Here is a 22,474-nt window from a genome sequence, read left to right as displayed (position 1 = left end):
ACCGTGCACTTCAGGGTCCTGTGCCTGCCTCCAATGGCGGGGCGATGCATGAGCGTAAAGCTGTTCAAAGCCGTCCAAAGCTGTTCAATGCTGTTCAAAACTGTTCAAAGCTGACAGCAGTGACCGAAAGCAGAAAGTGCACAGCCGGACAACGCGGTGCAAGCAGACCAAGAGGCTGATGAGATGTTATGTCACGTCAGCATAGTCATTTGCGCAGGCCGCTGAGTGTGCAGGTTCGTGATTTGGTGTTCGAGGCAACGCGGCAGGGCTGCTAGCTACGGCGCTGCTTGGCAATTTCCAGGGCTTTGGTCTTCGAACTGCTCATCATCGACACCCACGCCGACGCGCATAGACCGCACGCTCCTTCTGCGCACCCGTAGAGCGTCACCAACACAGTCCTGTGACGCAACCGCCTCCGCACCCTCGACCGCTGCCCACCTGCCCGCGCTACGGACGCCCAAGAACCTCGCTTGGACGCCCGAAACCACGCACAGGCAGCACGCGCCCATTGTTTACGGCCGAGACACCTCAGGCAGGCACACCTCAGCAGTCGCATCGAAAAGCGCTGGCCGCATTGCCCCACCTATACGCTGCTGGGAGACGTGGGTCTGCTGGATCGCCAGACGCAGCGCGCTCAGCCCAGCGGCCCCGGCCATGCTGCATCTGCACATGCAACACTCTCCTGCAGCCTCGTGAATGACGACACCGACCCGGTTCCCTCCACAGCGCGCCTCCGCGGGCCCCTCGGCGAGCACGAGCAGCCATGTCGTACTATCAGGGCAACGGCCAGAACTACTACAACCCCAGCATACCGCACTCGCAGGGCGCACAGCAGCCCTATCAGGACCCCTATGAGCGCGACAACGACGAGCAGGCGAACGGCGGCGCTGGAGGCTATGGGTATGCCAATCCCGTGCGGCGCAACAGCTTTGCGAACCGCAACGACGAGCTGTTCATTGGCAGCAGCGCAGCGTCCCCTGCCGTGAGCCAAGGACCGACATCTCCTACCGTTGGCAGCTACGGGAGCAGCTACGGATATCAGTCGCCGCCGCAGCAGTACAACCCTCAGAACTACAATGCCCCTGCTGTTGCGCTGCCGAACCCACAACACTACGGCGGCGTCAACAGGACATTCGCAGCACCAGCCTCATCACATCAGCCCTACGTCCCCGCGGCCTATGCTGATAGCGGGCTGGCCAGGAACAGCACAGTCAGCCACCCATATGGCTTCTCTCCTACCTCTCCCACCGCCACATACCCGTCGCCCACTGCTTACCAGAATACTTCGCAGTTCGGCCGAACGGCCTCTCTCCAGGGCCGGTCGGCTTACTCGCCTCCAGCCCCGCCGCCGCTACCCGTGCCCCCGGGCAGCGCGACATCAGCCTCAGAAGACTGGGGCAGCTATCCGACACGAACGGCATCGAATGCGCACTCGCAATCGCACTACCACTCTTCTCATGCGCCCCTGCCATCGCCCCCGTCCCACGATACCGGGTACAGCGCGCAAGACCGAGTCGGTAGATACAACTCGACCTCGAGCCTTCACTCAAACCCTCTGCCTCCGACGCCAGAGGTGCCTCCCCATGCATCACCACAGCGAACGAACACGGTCTCATCGCGCCCCCTCCCCGACCCTCCTACCGAGTCCGACAGCGATGAATACTTCTCACCACACAACGGTCCCTCGTACAACCAGGACCAGTTATTTGACGACGTCATGAACATGACCTCCGGCAACAGCCCGAGGATTCAGGTGCAGCAACCGAACGGCAGCGAGTATTACGACGAGACGGGCAGACGGGCCTCCGGGAGAAACGGCGAGCGTACGAATGGGGATCGTCTTGCGCCCTATCCGGTCCGCGATGTGTACATGAGTGACGATAGCGATGTTGAAGCTGCTGCTGGCTTAGCTGCGCTCAGATTAGCAGAAGAGCAGGAGGAAGCTGATGAGGCGCGCCGGCGCAGTGGAGGAGCAGGACTGTTCAGCAGCTACGCGACGATGCCCTCTCCACCTCTTCCCCAGGAGCCGAATCGGCACGCCGAACGAAGTGCCAGCGATAGCGACTATGCGCCAGTTGACCTGGGTCTATATGGTGGAAATTTCGCACCTTCATTTGCATATGGAGGAGATCCGAGACAATTAGCGACCGGAAGCAGCCATCCAGTCTCGTCGTCTGGCTCACAACGAAGATCTGAGCCTGCTAGCGACGACTATGATCCCATTCATCCTTTCCCATCATTCTCGAGCAACGCGCGTGTTGATACTTTTGGTACAGGTGGATTAGAAGAGCCTAGCGCACGTCGGCGGAGCTATGATGAGGGGGATGAGGTCACACTGATGGACTCTGCATCTGGCATGTCTGGCGCGACGTTGCTGCCCTCCTCTGCGATGCCTGGTGAGCCTCCTGATATGTTCTACCACCCCGGCATAACCAACAGGCCTCTGCCACCTCCACCAACGAGCTCGGATAGCGCCCGTCAACGGATGAATCACGCGAGCACCAGCTCGCAAGGATCGTCTGGAACATACGAGTACTGGCGTAACTTGCCAGCCTCTCACAACTCGTACCCCGTCGATCCTAGTGCGAGGCCCATGATCTCGCCGACAGGTACACAAGTTCCCCGGTCCACGTCTCTACTCCAACATAGCAACCCACCTCGCGAGATACCACTTCCACGGTCGAAGACAGATGCCGAACAACACAGGTTACGGCAATCCAACCGCAACACCTTCTATGGTGGAGCTGCGGACAGCGATGGCAACACCTTAACTCCTGCTAGCGCTGATGCGGTCGCAATCGACCTACCTACCCTGCCAACAGGGAGGCGCTTCAATCCGGCCAAGCTGTCTACCAACGACTTCAAGAAGTGCATCGAGCCCTGGGCTCTCAGTTCAATTATCTCATGGCTGAAATTCATGACTGAAGGGGAGAACGACCTTAAAGAGGGTCCAATTCAGGAGGGACTTGTGGCTCTCTTCACCCACAAAGTGCCTACAATGAACATAGCTGATGCAGAGACGCTTAGTAGTCGGGTCGTGCAAGATATGTACAAGGCAGGAACTCTGATGCATGACGAAGAATGGCTCAAATTTTCTTCGATCAGCATGACTGGCGTCATTTTCCAACTCACGGGAGCTGGTTGCTATGCGCCAATGCTGCATACACAGGCGAGCCCAGGGCGATGCTACTCACACCATTGCCAGAGGACGCTGAAGAAAATTGACCTGCATTCGCCTGCCGCTGCTGCCCGTAAGGAGGACTGGGCAACCTTCCATAAGCTGAAGAAGGAGGACGTTGTGGGAGCGGACAAGAAGGAAGTCGAACGCCAGAACAACCTGCACGAGATTGTGCAAGGAGAGGATCAGTATATGGATCGACTGGACGTCTTGCGCCGACTTTACCGAGACAGACTTGTGTCTGCACAACCTCCCGTCGTTCCACCCAAGAAGCTGAACAGATTTATCAACGATGTGTTCAGCAAAGCAGACGCAGTGAAGAAGGCGAACGAGGACCATTTGCTCCCCCAAATCAAGTACAGACAACAAGAGCAGGGTCCTTGGATTGTTGGCTTTAGTGACATCTTCCGAGAATGGATTAGGAAGGCCAAGCAGGCGTACATTGAATACGCTGCCGCTTTCCCATACGCCAGCTTCTTGGTGCGCCAAGAGGCCGACAGAAACATGCTGTTCCGTGCTTTCTTGGACGAGACCCAGGCGCATCGACTGTCTGAGAGGTTACCGTGGCAAAATTTCCTCAAGGCCCCTATCGACAGACTGCAGCGCTATGGTCTTCTCATTGACACGGTAATTAAGAATTCAATCGTGGACAACGATGAGAAGCGCAACCTCATCATCGCCAAGGAAGAGATCAAAGCCGTCACGCTGGAGTGCGATGCTCGGGTGGCTGAGATGGAACGCAAGGTCAGTCTGACGGATCTGCAATCGAAGCTCATCTTGCGACCTGGAATGCAACGTGTCGAGCTCAACTTGGACCACCTGGGACGAGAGCTCATCTACCGAGGAGATCTGCAAAGGATGGGAGGCAGTCGATTCAACTGGCTTGAAACACATGCTCTGCTTTTTGACCATTACCTTGTATTGGCAAAGACAGTCGCATACCGTGAACAAGATGGTGTGACGAAATCTGAGAAGTACGATGTCTCCAGGCTTCCCATCCCCATGGATCTGCTTGTTCTAGAAAGCGAAGACGACGACCCTGTGGTACGCTCCAACTTGAAGGGCATTGCTCCTGTTAATAGGATGGCACCCGGTGCCGGGCGGACAGCTGGCAGTCCAGGTCCCGGTTCGTTGGCCCACACGGCAACCTCGACTTCGATGGGCTCAACAAGTACCGGCACGTCGGGAAAGACAATGGTCAATAATACGAACTTGGAGGGCGCAAGGGATGAGAAAATTCTGTACCCATTCAAGGTCAAGCATCTTGGAAAGGAGACGTACACTCTATACGCTTCGTCCGCGCAGAACAGGGCCGACTGGTGCGACAAACTCATCATTGCGAAGACACGTCATGCAGCTGCGTTGTTCGCTCAAAACGCGGAGCCTTTCCGTCTGCGCGTAATGGCTGACTCGGCGTTCGCATATGACAGCGTCATGCCTACGACGAAGGGTATCACCATCAAGGGAACCCCACTCGACCGCTCCATCGACGTGGTGGAGAAACTCTTCGCCAACTCAGGTCGGCCAGTGCCAATCTGCAGAGCTCGTGTCAACTGTGCCACAGCCTTCAACCAACCTTATGGCAAGCACGTCATTGCTGTCGGTACTGATATCGGCGTGTATATTTCCGACTATGACAACCCAAGAGGTTGGACAAAGGTGCGTTCATCACTTACCTATCGCAGACATCTACTAATCAAGACAGGCGATTCAAATCCCACGAGTTACACAGATTGCTGTCCTTGAGCAATTCAGCTTGATGCTACTCATCTCCGACAAATCGCTCATCGCATACCACCTCGATGCCGTTTGCCCCGTCAGTGGCGTGCCTCCTTCTAATGACTCGACTCGTCGGGCGCCGCAGAAACTGTCGGGCGCTCGTGACATCGGGTTCTTCGCTACAGGCACCATGAAGGACCGCACACTCGTCTTCTACAAGAAGCGTGAAGGCCTCTCCTCGACGTTCAAAGTTCTCGAACCGGTATACCAAAAGTCCACAGAAAAGAAATCTCGCATCTGGAAGTCCGGCCGCACCGAGTTCTTCCGCGAATACGACGAATTCTACATCCCTGCCGACTGCTATACAATCAACCTCTTCCACAGCTCCCTCGCCATCTCAACAGCCAAGGGCTTCGAAGTCATGACCCTTGATAAGAAGCAGCCCTGGAGTGTGCCAGACCTCAAACAGCAACACGTCGCCACCATCGCCTCGCGGCTCACCAACCAAGACCCGCTTGGCATGTTCCGCCTCTCGGATCAAGAGTTCCTGCTCTGCTACGAAGAGTGCGCGGTCTACATCAATAAAAATGGCGACATTAGTCGCTCCGTCATCATGGAGTTTGTCGGCAAGGCCAAGAGCGCGGCCATGTACGGGCCGTATGTCTTGCTCTTTGATCCTGACTTCGTCGAGATAAGAAATGCACAGAACGGTAGACTTAGACAGGTCATTGCCGGCAGAGATGTCAAGTGTCTAGACGATGGGCTGTCAGGCACGAGTGGGCACAATCGCACGATCAAGATGAGCTTGCAGCATCCGCAGGTCGAGAGATGTCAGGTTGTGGTTGAGTTGGTGCTTAACGAGGGGCAGAAAGAGTAGAGTCGTCATTGAAGGGCACATGAGGATGACGCTGGGCGGGGGTTTGCATGTTTGTTTTGTTTCGCTGGATACCTTGTGATTTACCGCCATCTCACATTTATTGCTTGTGTCAGTTACAGTTAGCGATAGGGCGATCTGGCCGTGCAGTGCTGGCGAGCAGGGACGGACGTCCTTGTTCAGGGCTTATTGTCATCGTGACGCTACATAGGCAATGATAATGTACATGCATCTAGCTCCGATTTTGTACGGTTGGTATGCTTGAGAGCTGTGTGAGCGCACTCGAGGGATCTGGGTGCGGTCGCGGAAAGCAAGAGTCGCCCCGGGGCGCGTGCGATTGGAAGGGGTGGGGGGCGTTCCAGTGGTACGAATCTCATGCAAAAATGTCGGATACTGTTTCTGTACATTGCTCTCTGATTCCGACTCATGTGTTGGGCTCGCTTGGTCGTCCAGAAAGTGCAGAGTCGCGTGGCTGCGAATAGGAAAAGCAAGGATCAGGGAGCGCTCTGGGGGAAGCAGGCGCGAGGCAGAGCGAAACTTTTGTCACACTGTTCTGAACTGGCTACTCTTCCCTCTTTGATCCCGCTCCGAAGTTTCCAAACAGACGCCGCCACAAATCATCATTCTTCACCGCCTCGCCTTCACCCCCTTCCCTCTTTACTAAGCAGCTGTTTCAGTGGCGCAGCATCCATCTCTTTCGAAATCGCCTTTTCCAGACCTCTCTGTGCAGCTCTTCTTTCAGTCTGAGCATAAGAGTAATTGATGGTACTTCCCCTGCAGCCCGAATGTTGAAAGGCATAATTTTGAATAGTCCCGGACCATGCGGTCACTGGTCAGTCAGAGGTCGTGCGTTGCGGGTTCCTGGTGTCTTTCGAGAGGTCAGCCACTGTTCGAAAATGTTTGCTGTAGTTGCGCTGTCGCATATTGGATTTCTAAAGGACAAGATGCTTCAGTTGTGCAAACAACATGGGTCCCTGTATCTCACCCTGTATCTCAGACTTAAGGACGGTGTAGGCCATGAGTTTGTCTCAGTATCGAACTGCGAGGCGATCCATACCTAGTAGCTCAAGCTCTTTGTGCCACGACTGGTACCCCATCTACCATTAAGACCTGAACACACTTTCACCATGCTCGACCATACACCTACCTCCTGTCATATCACTTACAAAGCCGCGGGAAATACCAATGCTTTTGATCCATATGCTTTTGCCAGCCGCAGCTCACAGGTCAGTGTCACACCGAATGAAGCCGGCGCATCAGATGAAACCGAGGTCGAGCCAGCTGAGCTATTTGCGTCTACGTCAAATTCAGGAGCGACTGGCACGGATCTCCATGACGAACATATGGGCGAGGAACAGGTTAATGGTGAGTGTAAATGGACCTGTATATAAGAATTCTGCGTTGACCACACGTAGTACTTGTCATTATCTTTCTGGCCGTCGTCCTTGCTGTCGTGGCCATGATGATACCTCTATGATGATGGATGGAGGAGAATGTTCCCGGGCTACTTAGTGAGTTCCCAGAGAGTGCAATCAGTCGATGGTTGCCCTCGCTGGTCGAGGTCCTTCGTAGGTATATGTACTTAAAGGCCTGAACTATCATCTCTTTCCATATTCGGAGAGGTCACTTGACCCTATCGGAGTTGTGATGCCACTTCAAGACAACGCGAAGCCCGGCCGGCCTAGGGGCCACCTCGATCCATGCAGCCTCGCACACCTGCAGCTGGAGGACAAAGGCATAACAGGCCAGAACCTGGGCGACCGCGCATGATCTCCTAAGTAGGGCCATGATCCTGCCAGGCCTTTTCGCAATTGCCGTCTCCGCCAGCCGAGCAGATAACCGCGAAGACAACCATTCGTGAAGTAAAATACACGGCTAGCCTCCTTCTGATGCTGGCGCCAGAGACGCCACCACTCGGGCGGAGGCAGTTGGTGACCGTTCCTCATGCAGAAGCCTTCGATAGTCGTTCCGTAATTGTTCTGCCAGCTAGGCCCACTCAGGCAGAATGTAAGAAAGTCAAGAAGCGCTGCTGTGATGCCAACCTCACTGCCTCGAATGGAGAACAGTAAATAACGCATTGGCATTTTCGTATGCACCAACTCTGCCTTCCAGATTCGAGATGTCATTTCAGCACGTACCGACGGAACCCCGTCTCGGGGCCCTTCCGACGCTGATATATCTGTGGAAACGCTGGGGAACGGAGCACGCGACGCTACCATGCACTCGGATGAGAAACGTTATTGCTGTCGTGAGCGTGGCAACAGTTGAAATGTCATGATTCGGTACAGGAGAGGCTTTAGCCAAGTGCAGGAAAGAGCGTGCGATGGCACCTGCCAGCTCGCGGTCAGAGCACGCTAGGATCAAGCAACCCTTGGAAGCGGGGAAGCACCGCGGTCGATTTCTCGTCGTACACGCTGCGCGCACTTTGCATTGGGTGCAAATCAGCCTGCAGCTCAAGTCGCATCAAGCACAGCCCAGCCTGAAAAATTGGCATGCCTGAGGCACGCTTGGAAGTGTGAAAACCGCCGCAGGAACTGGATTTGACTCTGTTATCAGCCGCGCGGCGTCTAACATTCGCATGATTCGCTTTTCATCGGTCTCCACAAGCGTCGAACAAGGCCTTATCACACCGAACGGTAGAATGAGGTAAGTAACGTTTCTTGGCTTTCACTCCGCCATGGCTTGCCAAGCGGGCTTAGACAAGGGCGTGCACATGACTTTGTCCACATTAGGTAGGTGATATGGTGCTCCACGATGGCGGGAGCACACTCGGAGGATCAGTGAACGTCTGACCTGGCGATTGGCGCTATACATAAGAGCTCTAGAACATCAGTGCGTCTACTGTGTGGTAAATTGTGAATCGGCTCCGCACACCAACCTTTACTGAAGAGACTTCTTCTTGGCTGTCTTGGGTTACCTCTACAGCTTAGTGGCGCGCACCATAAGCCTTCCTGATCGCTTGTGCTATCAGCAAGTTCGTGGGACAACCTTGTGCCCGCTCATTTCAGCCTCGCCTGTATAAGTACCGGTCAATCGCGCCACCACTGGCTTGCAAGGCTTTCTCGCTGCCTCGCCTGCCTGCATACATACAAGGACTACTTCAGCTGAAGTCCCTTTGCCTGCGTGTTGCGCCTTCCTCCCCGCACCCGCAAACGGCCTTCCACCCCACTACTAAAGGTCACCTTCAACAAACCCCAAGGACCTCACTTCAACGATAATGGCGATCTTCAACAGGAGCTCCAGCTCCTCAAATGAGAGCCCTCACCAGAAGGACCCCGAAATGTACGGAAAGTCTGAGTACACCACTAACGCCACCGCTGCGCATGTGGTCGATGAGAATGGTGTCACAATCCACCAGGACAACAACCATCTCCACCGTGGTCTCAAGTCTCGTCACATCACTATGATTGCCATCGGTGGTGCTATCGGAACTGGTCTTATCATTGGTACTGGAAAGGCGCTGGCTCAATCTGGGTAAGTAACTTATGGAGAAAAGGCGCGCAACACACGCTGACGTGCGCAGACCTGGCTCGATCCTTATCGCCTACACATCCGTTGGTTTCCTCGTTTACATCGTCATGACCGCTCTTGGAGAAATGGCCGCCTGGATCCCTCACAGTTCTGGTTTTGCTGGTTACGCAACCCGCTTCGTTGACCCTGCTCTCGGTTTCGCTCTCGGATGGACATATTGGTGCAAGTACATCATCACGACGCCAAACCAATTGACTGCCTCCGCCTTGATCATCCAAGAATGGGTACCTGACACTCGAGTCAACCCCGGAATCTGGATTTTGATCTTCCTTGTGGTGATTTGCACCGTCAATTACTTTGGTATCAAATTTTTCGGTGAACTCGAATTCTGGCTCAGTTCGATCAAAGTTATCGTTATTGTTGGTGTCATTATCCTTTCATTCCTCTTAGCAGTCGGTGCAGGACCAGGCCCTGCGACTGGTTTCAAATACTACAAGAACCCAGGTGCCTTTAAGCCATACATCGGCACAGGCGCAGCGGGTAAATTCTACGGTTTCTGGTCCTCCTTGGTCAACGCTGTCTTCGCGTACCTTGGTACTGAGCTCATTGGCGTCACCGTTGGTGAGGCACAGAATCCCCGCAAGACAGTAAGTCAAAGCCTAGTTTGAATCACAATGCACGTTCGCGAGACTAATCATGTTAACAGATTCCTCGCGCCATCAAGCTGACCTTCTACCGAATCCTGTTCTTCTACTGCTTGTCCGTGTTCTTTCTGGGAATGATCGTACCATACAATTCCGATGATCTCAAGTTCGCAAACACCCAAAAATCCAAGGCTTCGGCTTCGCCTTTCGTTGTCGCTATCAAACTTGCCGGCATTAAGGCTTTGCCCGACATCCTCAACGCCTGCATTTTGCTCTTCACTTTCAGTGCCTCGAACTCGGATCTGTACATCGCTTCGCGTACCATGTACGGTCTGGCCGAGGAGGGTCACGCCCCCAGGATCTTCAAGTGGACCGACAAGCGCGGTGTTCCTGTTCCCGCCCTGGCCATCTCAGCGCTCTTCTGCTGCACTGCCTTCATGAATGCCGCCTCTTCGTCGACGGTCGTTTTCGGCTACTTCGTCAATCTCACTACCATCTTCGGTCTACTGTCCTGGATCTCGCTGCTCGTTTCGCACATTTGGTTCGTCCGCGCACGCCGTGCTCAGGGTATTACCGACAACCAACTGGCCTACGTTGCCCCCTTTGGTCTCTGGGGATCTATCATTGCACTCTTCTTCTGCTGCCTCATCGCTCTGACCAAGAACTTCAATGTTTTCACGCGGAGTCCCAAGACATACGGTGACTTTGATTACAAGAACTTCATCACCGGCTACCTCGTAAGTCTTTAATCTGTGCAATGTATAGGCAAGCTGCTAATACGTTTCGCAGGGTATTCCCATCTACCTCATCTGCATCTTCGGTTACAAATTCTTCATGAAATCCAAGGGTGTTAAGCCTCACGAAGCCGACTTCTACTCTGGCAAGGATGAGATCGATCGTGAAGAAGAGGCCTTCTTGGCCGCACAGGCTGAAAAGGAACTTGCCAATGAAGGCAAGAAGGGCGGCAGCTGGTTCTACAGGACCTTCATTGCATGGCTCATCTAGGTTCTTGGATACCATCCTTTGGACAAGCTATCTCGACGACATTCTATAGTTCCGCTACGACATGGTACAACTAGAGACTGCACGTTGAGTGCACAGTTTAATGCAACGGATCAATGATAATGCACATGGTCCTTATCGCAATATCCTTCCCTCATAGTCACAAAGTGACTTTATTTGAACATTCACGTCAGCCTCGATACTTTCCAACCCATTATTTGGCGTGATCACAACCCCATGGGGAGCCTTTAATCAATTACCTAACAAGCGCAACCTCTCCGCAACGACCCGAATCGTCTGTGCGCGCGACACGCCCTGCGATGCCGTAACAATTTCGTATCCCCACGGGGTAAGACCGTGACCATGGCATTGTGTCTCGGCGGTGGAGAGCTAGGGCTTGGAATTACGTGATAGCTGGCGGGCTTTAAGCCGCGTCATTAGATGGGGTGCAAACGCACGAAATTCTTAAAAAGTAAGAATTTGCGGCGAACGCAACAGATTCTAAAGACAAGTTAGACCAGATGCCTGCGAAACGATGGCGGCATGCGCCAAGCGTCACGATTCGGCCCGTTGTGGTGTCAGCGAGCGCCAGACCATCACCGACACCACGAACTCCATCTCAGCAGTCTTAGCATGAGGTCTCGATAACCTTCGAATTAAGCTCAGGGCCCTCAAGACTCAGGACCTCTTGGAGTAGAGCCTAATCATCAAGCAAAAGCAAAGGCTTGGGATGCGTGCGCTGCTGCTTGGGCGAGTGCCGTGATTGCCGGTCAGGAGCCAGGAACGTGTAGATCCTCGAAATCAACGTGACGGTGAGTTGACACCCTAGAAACTCATGGCTGGATGCAGTGCAGAGATTACCTATGCTGGCGATAAGAGATGCAGACTGACGCCGGAGCCGCTGAAGGCTTCCTTGGCCTTGTTTCGTCAGGCTGTATCATCTGCGTGAACACTGGCCCTGTCCACGGCCGTCAAAGGAAAGGATATGCGTACGCCGGCTTGTCTAATGAGATCCTCCTCCAAGCTAGCGCCTCGATGGCCATTCAGCACTGCGCCAAGCATATCAGTATCACAGTCCTTCTTTGGCCCATCGTTAGACCAGAGCATGCGCTATGATTCTACCAACAAACTTCGCTGGCCAGACCATCATACCTAGAGTCAGCACTGGCTTGCCATCCACCGCTTCCACACCCGGCGAGAAACTGAAGTTTGCCGCCCGACGATCCAGGTGGTTATCGGACGTCCATCGCGCAGCCTTTCTGTTGCGGTGCAATTCGGTCCTATAGACCTTGGTCGTCACCTCTGTTGACTACCTTGGACTAGCACGTCCCAGGACATGTATATATGGTCGCCTCCTAGCTAGCAAGTAACTCAGCGCAGTTTCCATTGACTATACAGCGGCTACGTCTGCCGCGACACTTTCCCACGATATCAGGACTGTCTCCAGACTCGCCATTTAGTGCTCTTTGGTAGTCATGAGCTACACGGTCATCTAGGAACAGATGTGCCTGTTGATCGCCCCTGGGAGCCAAAGTGTAGGTCCCTCCCACCAAGAATCTCTGATCGTACATCCCGCCGATTTGGCACCATGTAATTCGGCGTCGAAGATGGGGTTTCAGAACAAAGTCGATCGAGCGCTATGCAATGTGTCACCGGTACCGTGCATGAACTCGTCATTCTCTAGGGATCCGGTCCCATTGTCAGCTTCATTGATGACGATGGTCTTGATGGCGTCAAGCTTTGTCGGGGTCAAGATCTCGAGGAACTTTAGAAGCCGTTCGCCAGAAGGGCTGATCGGAAAGAAAGTCTCTGGGCCAAGCTCTTGAACAAAGTGGAAGATGTTGTTGCGGCAGACGTAGCCGCTGTATAGTCAATGGAAACTGCGCTGAGTTGCTTGCTAGCTAGGACGCGACCATATATACATGTCCTGAGACGTGCTAGTCCAAGGTAGTCAACAGAGGTGACGATCAAGGCCTATAGGACTGAATTACACCGCGACAGATGTTGAATCTACGGTTTCAACCCAGTATGTATGCTGGAGTCATACCCAATTCGTCGATGCGAACTTGTAGACTCAAGCGTGCACCTCCACCGGGAAGCGAGAGCAGATGAAGCTGTCCAAGCATGGTGGCTGAGATGAACTGCAATAGGGAAAAGTTGGAGCCGCACGGAAGTGTCCCATATACAGTAGTCGTGACCTGTTAGATAGTTGGTATCCTGGTAGCTTAGATATTAGGAAGCACGACATGAACCCTACTTGAAATCTGTATTTTGGAAAGTGCGATCTGAGCCAACATCATCCTGTTCCTCATGTCTTTGTTACTTCATGCAGCGGGCGTCACTCGTAGACAAAGCCACGTCAAAGTCCCAATTGACAATACTTGCTGAACAAGTCCACGAGCTTCCCACTCATGGATGATATGCCCAGACAGGAACAATACGACCCCCATAAGCGCGTGAACGCGCTAATCCGAGCCCTATTCAGACCACGTCAGGTCTTAAGTCTAAGTCGCGAACAGATTGTGTGCGTCTTGGTCGCAACTTCCGACCGATGGGTTCATCTGGAGCTAAAGGGTCGCCAGCTTGTCTCGGGTACTGGCCAGGGCGGTATTGATAGAGACAAGGATCAGACCCAGGCCATGGTGGGATCTTTTTCATTTACCTACTGGGTAACAAGGTCTGTGTGAGAGCATGCTGTGTCAAGTGTTTGCAGGCAAGACTGTGCGCTTTCTTTCCGCTCTGGTAGTTAATTCACGAGACACTGTAGCGACGCATTTGTACATATCGTCGAAAAATGCATGAGTGATGAAGCAGTAAATGCAAATAGGCCATCGTATGGATTGACAGAAGTGGACAGGTAGACGTGCGCATTCACTAGATTGTGAACCTTTTGCACTCGACAAGGCGAGCAATACCCTTGGCTTCGCACATTGAACATTTGACAATGCTGAATTGATAGACAAGCATTCCAGCACTGTCTCCAGACCTTCCGTCTCTTTTAGCTCGCTGAAACCTCAATGCCCTGTTCTCCGTTCAACAAGAACAAATGATGAGTACGTAGGTCCAAGTATGTGTTCATCTACGGAGGCCCAACGACTACCTCGCTATACCCACGCAATGGGACGTTTTTCACTTCTTTTGCGGTGACACTAGATGAGTTCAGCCAATCCTGCTTCAGAAGACCTCTGCCTTGCTCAATCATCTGCAAGTGTGGGATATCTTTCCGCAACGCAGAATAGCCTCCTTTCACACTACTCGCAGCTATGCCTCGTGCACGTAACACGCTCGTGGCTACTCTAGCAGTGTCGCCGCTGTAGCACATGACGTAGACGTCCTTACCAACGAGGTCGTGGGCATTGATACGATCGGACGTGAATGTCGCTTCAAGTTCCTTCCATTGACTTTCCAACACTGAGGCTTCTGAGAACGGACTGGGCGTTGAAGCACCAGAACTGCGTAATGGAAGATTATAAGCCCCAGGGACGTGACTGGTGGCGAAGTCGTCTGGCTTTCGCAGGTCCAGCAGAGCCGCACCGGTTCCGTTCAGGCTGTCGGCAAATTGCGAGAGAGCCCGTGTAGGCTCCAGCTCCCATGCTTCATCATATCGATAGAGATCAACTGCTGCCAAGTTCTATCCACGAGTCAGATTGGACTAAGTCAATAGCCCTTCTACGTACCTGGTCGTGTATTGGGTGAAACGAGGCGTCACCGAGCTTGTCGAAATACTCGTCCACATACTGATATGGCAAGTCGCAGCAGATGAAGGCGCAATTGATCAAGCCGTACGGGCCAGCGATGCCCTTCAAGGTACCTGCAGCCTTGCGTTTACCCAAGTAATTGAAAAGACCTGAGTATGTCAGCTACGTCACCACTGAGCCATCGGTAGTAGTACCTTGCAAGTTGAAACCTGATGACGGGCCGCAAATCAAGCCTTCTCGACACAGCTGTAGTGACAAGCCAAATGCATCTTTGGACCCCACCTCCTCGATAGCATCGACTGAATCGCGCCAGGGGAACTCCACAGGGCTGAGCAACGCGTAGGATCTTGGGCCTGGCACTCGATCGCCAGCCGCGGTACAAACACTAAGTTCGGCCATCAGTGTGGGTCATAGGGAGGATGTGAAGTCGCTCACCCGAGCCGTATTACAGAAGGCTTAGCATGCTTGAAGTACTGCCCGAGACCGGTACTCGTACCTGATGTGCCCATACCAGCACAGATAAGGTTGATGTGGGGGAGCTGTTCGTGGATTTGTGGGCCTGTCCACCTCACGTGGGATTGCCAGTTCTATGTATACTGCGTTAGGGAGTGCCATCTCGAGATCGTTGTAGCCCAAGACTTACAGCATCATTCTCGTACTGATTTGCGTTCAGCACTGATGGGTCTTCTTGGGCTTGAAGCTGTGCTCGACGAATGCCCCCACGTTCGTCGAGCGGCTCAGGTTGCGAAGGCCCACCAAACAGTGTTCTAATACAGATATCAGTTAAGTTAATCAGATATGAAACTTCTGATCGTACACATCGAGGCCAAAGAACTGCATCAGCCGGAGCTTTGCCGGTGAGGTCTTGTTGCTCAGGAAAGCTCGCACATCATTTATGCCGTGATTTATACGAGAGGCAAGCGCCAAAGAAATGACGGTGGAACCGGAGCTGTACTCGATGACAGTCTTCGACTTCATGGGGTCGACCTCTTGTGCTAGCATATTCAGTGCTGGATTGCTGGTCAGTATGAGAGTGTTGCACATGTAATCCAACAAATATGTATACCTGGCATAATCTTGACGTTGTTTGCAGGATGCATCGACATCATTTTCGCGTGTATCCTGACACCATCATCGTAGAATGGGTTGAGAGACTGCGGAATTTCAACGAGCGGGAGCATCGGTTGGCAGTCCGGGTCAAAGTAGTCTCGGAGAGAATTTGGGCCCGAGTAGGCGTTCAAGTGATTGCGCTCGGCCATGGACTTTGAAGTGACCACTGGGTGCAGTTTGTTGGTAGAGAATTCTGCCTCGAGCAGTCGAGACATTTTCACACTTTATTGATCTTCTCCCAGCTCGGCAATATTCCTCGGCCTTGTCCGAGCTCTTACTTTCACCGGATCTAAGTTGTCGAAACACGACATGGCCTTTAATGCTGTCGAGGCATGAATCTTGATTGGGTAGGCAGTGACAATTACAAGCTGGTCATATCCTTGATTGCCTACCAAAGTTCACATTGTACGCAACACCAAGCCCGAAGATCTGCACCCGAGACCAGAAATGTCTGATTGACGAGCAGCGGCCGATGCATGAAGGTGCTCACCGTATGTCACTTCGTGCATGCTTTCGCGTGCACAGCCTGATTGTCGGAGGACGATCGCCCGTTTGAGAAGGTTGGGTTTGACATAAAGATCTTCATTGTATGGGACGTATCGTCGTGCATATGTCCGTGATGCAGTTATTGGAGGAGAGATGTTGCGTGCGATAGTTGCGAAGGAATGAGCACATTGATGGTGGACGCGACTGGACGGAGCGAGATGATCACTGCCCCTTCTGGTCAACACTAGCGCCTTCCCTGGACCCTTGCAAAACAAGCTCACGACTTCCTGGTTCTGTATCCTCACTTCCGTACAATGTTTAGGCACCTCTGTAATCAACGGCACTGCGGCAAGCTGCATGTATCTCGGTGCAATGTTCGAAGCTGGCGTGTCTGGTCAACCGTGCTTCGTAGCGCCGTCGGCGCTCATCATCACGGCAATTTTGGCGTTTGGATCAATCGCACACTGTCCATCCTCTTGGCCTCGAGCTTGGCTTTCAGCCATAGCTACTGTCATCATGAGCGTCTTTAGATGACAGGACACCTTGTTGTCTTCAGCATGCACAACGACCCTGGGCAGCTCGCTGTAATGACGGCATGCCAAACTCGTGGCAAGTTTCTTCTGTACTCTAGGCCGTTCAAACGAACTAGTCTGCAGTGCATGGGTCAATGTTACGCGTACCTAATATTTCGCCTTCGACCCAAGTGACCGGCGGTAGCGTGCATCCCGCGCCTCAGCTGCACTATAGAGCACGTGACCAGGGACTGCCAGATTGACAGGGAATGTCTCTGGCCTTCGCTCGATCGTCACACCGCTTTACGTTTAGGTATTCCACCGTCATTGAGCCGAAACTTATCCGCCTCAGTCTGTCACCATCATGTTGTTTTCATTTCGTTGTCTCTTCCTTTACACTTCGCATTATCCCTCTTCGCCCAAGGCTACACCAGCTTGTCACGGTCGCTACAATGAAAGTTGAGCAGCCAGACGAAGCCAATGGAATTGCGATTGAACGACCCCAACCTGTCAATGATGAGTTGCGGAATTCACCACCAGCCTTCAATGAGCAGACCAACTACGTGCCAGTCAAGACAATCATCACAGTAAGCCATCAGTCTGCGATAACAATACCAGCTGATTCCCGACCGCAGATATTCTTAGCATGCGCAAGTGTCGACCTGCTCGCTCTAATGGACCAAACGACCCTCGCAGCTAGCTTGACAATCATCACCAAAGACCTTGGAGCAAGCTCAGAGAGTGCATGGATAGCTGGCGCATACTTCCTCACCTCAACTTCGTTCCAGCTACTCTACGGGCGACTCTCAGATATCTGGTCGCGCAAAGTGTTGCTTGTAATTGGCATCTGGATCTTCTTCTTCGGATCGCTCGCAGCTTCCTTGGCGCAGACGAGCCTTCAGCTTATTGTCTTTCGTGCGTTCATGGGTGTGGGCGGTGGTGGATTGATGACGGTGGCGCAGCTGATCGTCAGTGATATTGTGCCGTTGAGGGAGAGGGGGAAGTATCAAGGCATATTGGTAAGGCTGAACCATTGCCCTTTCTGAAGGGTCATGCTTACACTCCAGGGCTCTGTCGTTGCTTTGGCCAACGGTATTGGGCCAGTCGTAGGCGGCGCACTTGCGTCTCAAAGTCACGACTCTTGGTAAATCAGCTCACAGCACGGTCTGGCCCAGGGTAGTCACTGACGATGTCATAGGAGGTGGATCTTTCGTCTGAATTTGTTCCTGAGCGTTCTCACCACCGCTTGCGTGTTCTTCTTCATGCCACTGAAGAAAGTGTACGGCAATTGGAGGCAGTCAGTACATTGCACTTCGGAGTGACACCGGCTAACATCGATAGAAAACTAGCGGCAATCGACTTTTTTGGTGTCGTCCTAGCTCTCGCTGGATCTGCAATGTTGGTGGTAAGGTGAATTCTTCTTGCGAAGTACTCTCTTGCTGATTGGAATAGCTGGCCCTTACGTGGGCGGGCGGCGAGTACGCATGGGACTCTTCCCATGTCATAGCAACTCTCGTAGTTGGCATCATCACTATGGCTGGCTTCGTGCTATGGCAATGGAAGGGCACGAAAGTACCGTTGGTCACATGTGAGTCTAAACTGGTAGTCCTCGAATGTGATGGCTGATCAATTGTAGTGAACATCTTCACCTCAAAGCTTGTGAATGGAGCAGTTCTGACCATGTTTGTCAACGGTTACAACTTCCTCGTTCAGATCTACTATATCCCCTCGTTCTACCAACTGGTCTACGGCTACTCGGCCGTCAAATCTGGCGCTCTATTACTGCCAATCACGCTCACACAAAGTATGTATCCCCCATAAGCCGTCTCCACGATCTTCCACTGACCATAAATTAGCCCTGTTCAGTACCCTCTCCGGCCTCGTCGTTCACAAAACGGGGCGCTACAGAGAATGTCTACTCATCGGCTGGGCCGTATGGGCGATCGGCCTAGGTCTGATATCGACACTCTCATCGCCATCTCTAGGGCAACAAATTGGCTACGGTCTCCTCGCCGGCTTCGGGCTGGGAAATACACTACAGCCTTCGTTGATCGCCGTGCAAGCGGGTGTCGAGCGCAAACACATGGCGGTCGTCACGTCGTTCCGGAACTTCGTCCGCAACTTGGGCGGCACGCTGGGATTGGCGATCAGTGGCACCATCATCAACAACGCAGTGAGGAATTCGCTGACGCCGTATGGATTGTCGAGGGGCCAGATCCGATTGCTGCTTGACTCGCCCGAGAGGTTCAAGGAAGCAAATACCAACCAGGAGATGGATGTGCTCCGGCTGGCACTGTCAGCGGCGTATCAAAAGGGCTTCAGGATTGTGTTCATCGTGGGCGCGGTACTGAACGCTCTTGCGTTCGTGGCGGCGTGGTTCTTGATGCCGCAGGTTGAACTGGCGAGGCCTGATGACAAGAAGCTGAAGGAGGAGGGGAGGCGGTGGTGTGAGGCGAACGAGAAAGGGCAGAAGGAGAAGATTCGGGAGGATGCTTGATCGGCCACGTTGCGGTCGATTCATTGCATGATGAGGAGAGGCCCATCGGCGTATGCGCTGCAGAGAAGCACTTAAAGATTCATACGGATAATAAGTAGGGCTCACACTGAGATAGCCACGGCCAACAGTCCATCAAGGATGTTAGTCATAAAGCACGTATTTGCATGGAAGAAGTGATCGAATAGCAGACATCGCGTCTAGCCCATTCATGACTGCACTCGACTGACAATAAGGTATCTATACAGTGGTGCGATCCCAAACCTCGCTGCTCAACCTTCCCTTCTTCCCCCTGGCGGCACACAAAACCCCGCCTCCTCATCTCCGTAGCAGACCGCTCCTACTCAGCCTTGCTCGCGGCCAGCTTGAGCACCTCCTCAACGCCCAACCGCGCATTCTTCGTGTCCTTGTTAACACCCTGCCAAATCTCGCCATGCTTCGGTTCCGCCAGCGCAGCCTTACTCAGAACCTCCAGCTTCTTCTCCTCGGTACCATGCTGCTCGAGGAACTTATAATACCACACCCAGCCATCGCCGTAATCCGGATCCAAGACGACAGCCTTGGTGAACCACGTAGCCGCCTTGTCGAGCCGGCGCTCAGACCAGAAGATGCGGGCGACCACGACGAAGAGTTGCGGGTCCTTTTCGACTTTCTTGATGGCTTCCAGCGCTCGTGGCTTTCGCTGCGTGCGCGGCTCGAGATGCATGATCTTCTCTGCCCAGAGCAGGCCTGACGTTGGACACTCTTGCAGCGCAATGGCCATGACTTTCTGCGCGGCGGGGATGTCGCCTCTTCTGCGCTCGAGGCGGACTGCTTCACATAAGATCTCGGGGGTTTTTGGGTTCTGTTGGCGACCGCGGTCCAGAGTTGAGCGGGCTTTGACGACGGCGCCAGTTCTTTCTTGGATGCGAGCGAGCAGGATGTACAGCATGGGCGCCTTGGGGGCGGCGCGTGTGCCGATGCTGAGGGCTTCTTGGGCTTCTTTGAGCTTGGACAGTTGCTCGTAAATTTGACCCTTGATGGCGTGGAGTTTCCAGCTGCCGGGCCAGTTTTGCAGGCCCTGGTTGCAGATGTCGATTGCGGTCTCGAAGTCTCCGAGCTGACGCTCGAGAACTGCGGATTTCATGAAGATGCGGTCCGTGGCGGCTGAGTCTCGCGCGACCTTGAGGAAACTGCGCGCTTGCTCGTAGTTGCCAGCGTCCGCTTCAAAGTCAACAGCTCGTGTGTAGAGGTTCTCATTACCAGGCAGTTGCTCAAACGAGCGACCCAGGACTTGACGAGCACCCTCGATGTCTCCAGCCTGCCACCTTTCTCGTGCATACAACAGCCACAGCGATTCCGAGTTGGGACAGGCGTTGACGGCACGCTCGAGAACGCTGAGTAGAGACTCGCTAGTTCCATGGTGCTTCTCGAGGTCGGCAGATGCGTGCCAGACAGTCGTCGAGTACGGAAACACAGACACACAGTGGCCGAGGATCGCTCGTGCGGTCTCATAGCGGCCTCTGTTAGAGATGCTCTTCGCGTCTTCAAGCCAAATGTCGCGTCGCTCATCGTCCTCATCAAGGCTCCAGCCAATGGTCGCCTTCACGATCGAAGCTGCTGTGACCTTGTCACCCTCCTCTTCACAGATTTCAGCCTGTGTCAGCCACTCCTCGCGCTTGATCATAGCATTCTCCTTGACCAAAGCCTTGACAGCACGCTCCATGATCCTGTCGCAGATATCGACCTTCCCGAGTTCTTCTTGCAATCGGCAAGCCTGCACCCAGATGGCCCAGCTGGTAGGAATGGCCTTACGCGCTTTGTTCAGGACTTGTTGGGCTGCATCTGCGTCGCTCACACGTGCGTAGGATATCCAAAGCTCTTCTGACAGTGGCACTGTTTCTGTAGCTTTCGCAAATAACAGCTTCACGTTCTCGATGTCCTCTGTGTCGTTGATCAACGTCTTCCACAGCTCTACAGACTGAGGGTTGTGATCCAGCGCTTGTCGAGTTACCTTCTTCCTAGCAGCTGGCGTCTGCTCAAGATCGATTGCTGCCTTCCATAGAACAATAGCCTTGGGATTGAGCTTGATGCCGTTCGCCGCAATGATTTTCGCGTTGTGAAGCTGCTCGCGGTTCAATCTGATGGCCTCCTCCCATACGACTATTGATTTTGGACACATCTCGCAACCCTTCTGGATGACCTTCTTTGCAGTGTGAATCTTGCCCGCGACTTCTTCCAAACGAGCTAGCGCAACATAACCAGGGCCATTGGTGACGTTTGTCTTGACCGCAGATTCCAGCAGCACTCGCGCTCGATTGATGTCTTCCACGGGTACCTCGCCGCCCTGCATCTCCTTCTTATCCAACGCCGTGAGATAGCCTTTTGGATCGACGGTCGCGGTGCCCGATGTTGCTGTTGTCTGTGTGCCAGAGCCGCTGGATGCTGCTGCCGAATCGAGTCGGACTTGCAATGCAGACTGCTGTGCAGCACCAATGGATGCAAAGTTAGTCATTGTCCCAGAACTGGCGTCCTCTGTGGAGATTGACGTCTCGAGCTCCCCGGACCTGGAGGCCGCCGACAGAACGCTGTCAGGCACCGCATATGATCGCGCATTCGCCATGCGGGCCTCTCTTGCGCGCTTCGCTCTTCCTGTCATGTCTCCCACCTCGGGCAGCGCTGCCCATTCTTCCTCGGAGACGCCGCTCAGCGCGCGCTTGAGGTCGGCGAATTGTAATTGGATCTTGGGGTTGTTCTTCTCGTAATCGTCTCGTTCTTGTTGCTCGCGAGCTTCCCTAGGTCGGACATCGGTATCTGTCCGTGGCAAAAAACACGATGAATACTTCGAAACAAAAGATTGAAGGGCAAAGGGGATAGAAAACGAGGGTACTAACCTTCTGGCTCGCCGCCGCTTGTCCATCTTCTCGTCTACTTCCTGATAGATCCTGTCTGCCTCGTCGTCGTCCTTGTCGTAGTTCATGCCGCTTGAGAACAGGCCGACCTCGTTGTCGGGGTCCTGGAATCTATCTGCCTCGTCGTCTTCCTCCTCTTTCTTCTCTGTCACGCCGTATGCAGAGGGCGCAGCTTGACCGAGGGACGCAGCGCGCTTTGCTAGCATCTCCTTCATCTGCTCCTCAGAAGGACCTTCACGCGCCGGACCCAGATCACTTCGAGTTGTGAATCCAGTGGCACCTCGCCCGAGACCAGCTACATAGTTCTCGGGCGCGGGCATGGACAAGAAGTCTCGTCTACTCATTTTGGCGGTATCCACGGTTCCTCAAGGTGTCGTTGGTGTTCGTCGCGTGGG

General features: G+C 53.6%; 7 protein-coding genes across 7 annotated transcripts; 4 read left to right on the top strand and 3 right to left on the bottom strand.

The window, feature by feature from the left end:
• Window positions 1-235: 235 nt before the first annotated feature.
• M421DRAFT_317547 (uncharacterized protein) lies at window positions 236-660 on the bottom strand. The gene has a single exon (XM_033589265.1). The coding sequence runs from the start codon at window positions 554-556 to the stop codon at window positions 272-274; it is 285 nt and encodes a 94-aa protein (XP_033451911.1). The 5' UTR covers window positions 557-660; the 3' UTR covers window positions 236-271.
• On the top strand, window positions 341-6,013 carry M421DRAFT_417428 (Rho guanyl nucleotide exchange factor). Its single transcript, XM_033591464.1, has 2 exons — window positions 341-4,837; window positions 4,884-6,013. The coding sequence occupies exons 1-2, from the start codon at window positions 764-766 to the stop codon at window positions 5,772-5,774; spliced, it is 4,965 nt and encodes a 1,654-aa protein (XP_033451910.1). The 5' UTR covers window positions 341-763; the 3' UTR covers window positions 5,775-6,013.
• An 885-nt stretch (window positions 6,014-6,898) lies between these two features.
• M421DRAFT_2306 (uncharacterized protein) lies at window positions 6,899-7,248 on the top strand (the record flags this gene model as incomplete). The annotated part of the gene is made up of 2 exons (XM_033588399.1): window positions 6,899-7,136; window positions 7,187-7,248. The coding sequence occupies 2 exons, from the start codon at window positions 6,899-6,901 to the stop codon at window positions 7,246-7,248; spliced, it is 300 nt and encodes a 99-aa protein (XP_033451909.1).
• A 1,377-nt stretch (window positions 7,249-8,625) lies between these two features.
• M421DRAFT_417425 (uncharacterized protein) lies at window positions 8,626-11,097 on the top strand. Its single transcript, XM_033591463.1, has 4 exons — window positions 8,626-9,245; window positions 9,295-9,889; window positions 9,949-10,623; window positions 10,676-11,097. The coding sequence occupies exons 1-4, from the start codon at window positions 8,989-8,991 to the stop codon at window positions 10,889-10,891; spliced, it is 1,743 nt and encodes a 580-aa protein (XP_033451908.1). The 5' UTR covers window positions 8,626-8,988; the 3' UTR covers window positions 10,892-11,097.
• Window positions 11,098-13,629: 2,532 nt separating this feature from the next.
• Window positions 13,630-16,335, bottom strand: M421DRAFT_417423 (tryptophan synthase beta subunit-like PLP-dependent enzyme). The gene is made up of 7 exons (XM_033591462.1): window positions 15,653-16,335; window positions 15,404-15,596; window positions 15,230-15,353; window positions 15,022-15,173; window positions 14,781-14,971; window positions 14,566-14,735; window positions 13,630-14,519 (listed from the first exon to the last, which is right to left on the bottom strand). Exons 1-7 carry the CDS (start codon window positions 15,909-15,911, stop codon window positions 13,968-13,970), a joined length of 1,641 nt encoding a protein of 546 aa, XP_033451907.1. The 5' UTR covers window positions 15,912-16,335; the 3' UTR covers window positions 13,630-13,967.
• An 811-nt stretch (window positions 16,336-17,146) lies between these two features.
• M421DRAFT_2303 (vacuolar basic amino acid transporter 2) lies at window positions 17,147-19,191 on the top strand (the record flags this gene model as incomplete). The annotated part of the gene is made up of 8 exons (XM_033588396.1): window positions 17,147-17,281; window positions 17,330-17,713; window positions 17,762-17,838; window positions 17,893-17,991; window positions 18,036-18,099; window positions 18,147-18,282; window positions 18,331-18,498; window positions 18,551-19,191. The coding sequence occupies 8 exons, from the start codon at window positions 17,147-17,149 to the stop codon at window positions 19,189-19,191; spliced, it is 1,704 nt and encodes a 567-aa protein (XP_033451906.1).
• A 337-nt stretch (window positions 19,192-19,528) lies between these two features.
• Window positions 19,529-22,423, bottom strand: M421DRAFT_56276 (uncharacterized protein; the record flags this gene model as incomplete). Its single annotated transcript, XM_033595386.1, has 2 exons — window positions 19,529-21,962; window positions 22,062-22,423. The coding sequence occupies 2 exons, from the start codon at window positions 22,421-22,423 to the stop codon at window positions 19,529-19,531; spliced, it is 2,796 nt and encodes a 931-aa protein (XP_033451905.1).
• Window positions 22,424-22,474: the final 51 nt, after the last annotated feature.

Source organism: Didymella exigua (assembly GCF_010094145.1).
Source record: "Didymella exigua CBS 183.55 unplaced genomic scaffold M421scaffold_5, whole genome shotgun sequence".
NCBI lineage: Eukaryota > Fungi > Ascomycota > Dothideomycetes > Pleosporales > Didymellaceae > Didymella > Didymella exigua.
The sequence above is the reverse complement of the archived record's forward strand: the minus strand, read 5'-3'. Positions and strand labels throughout refer to the sequence as shown.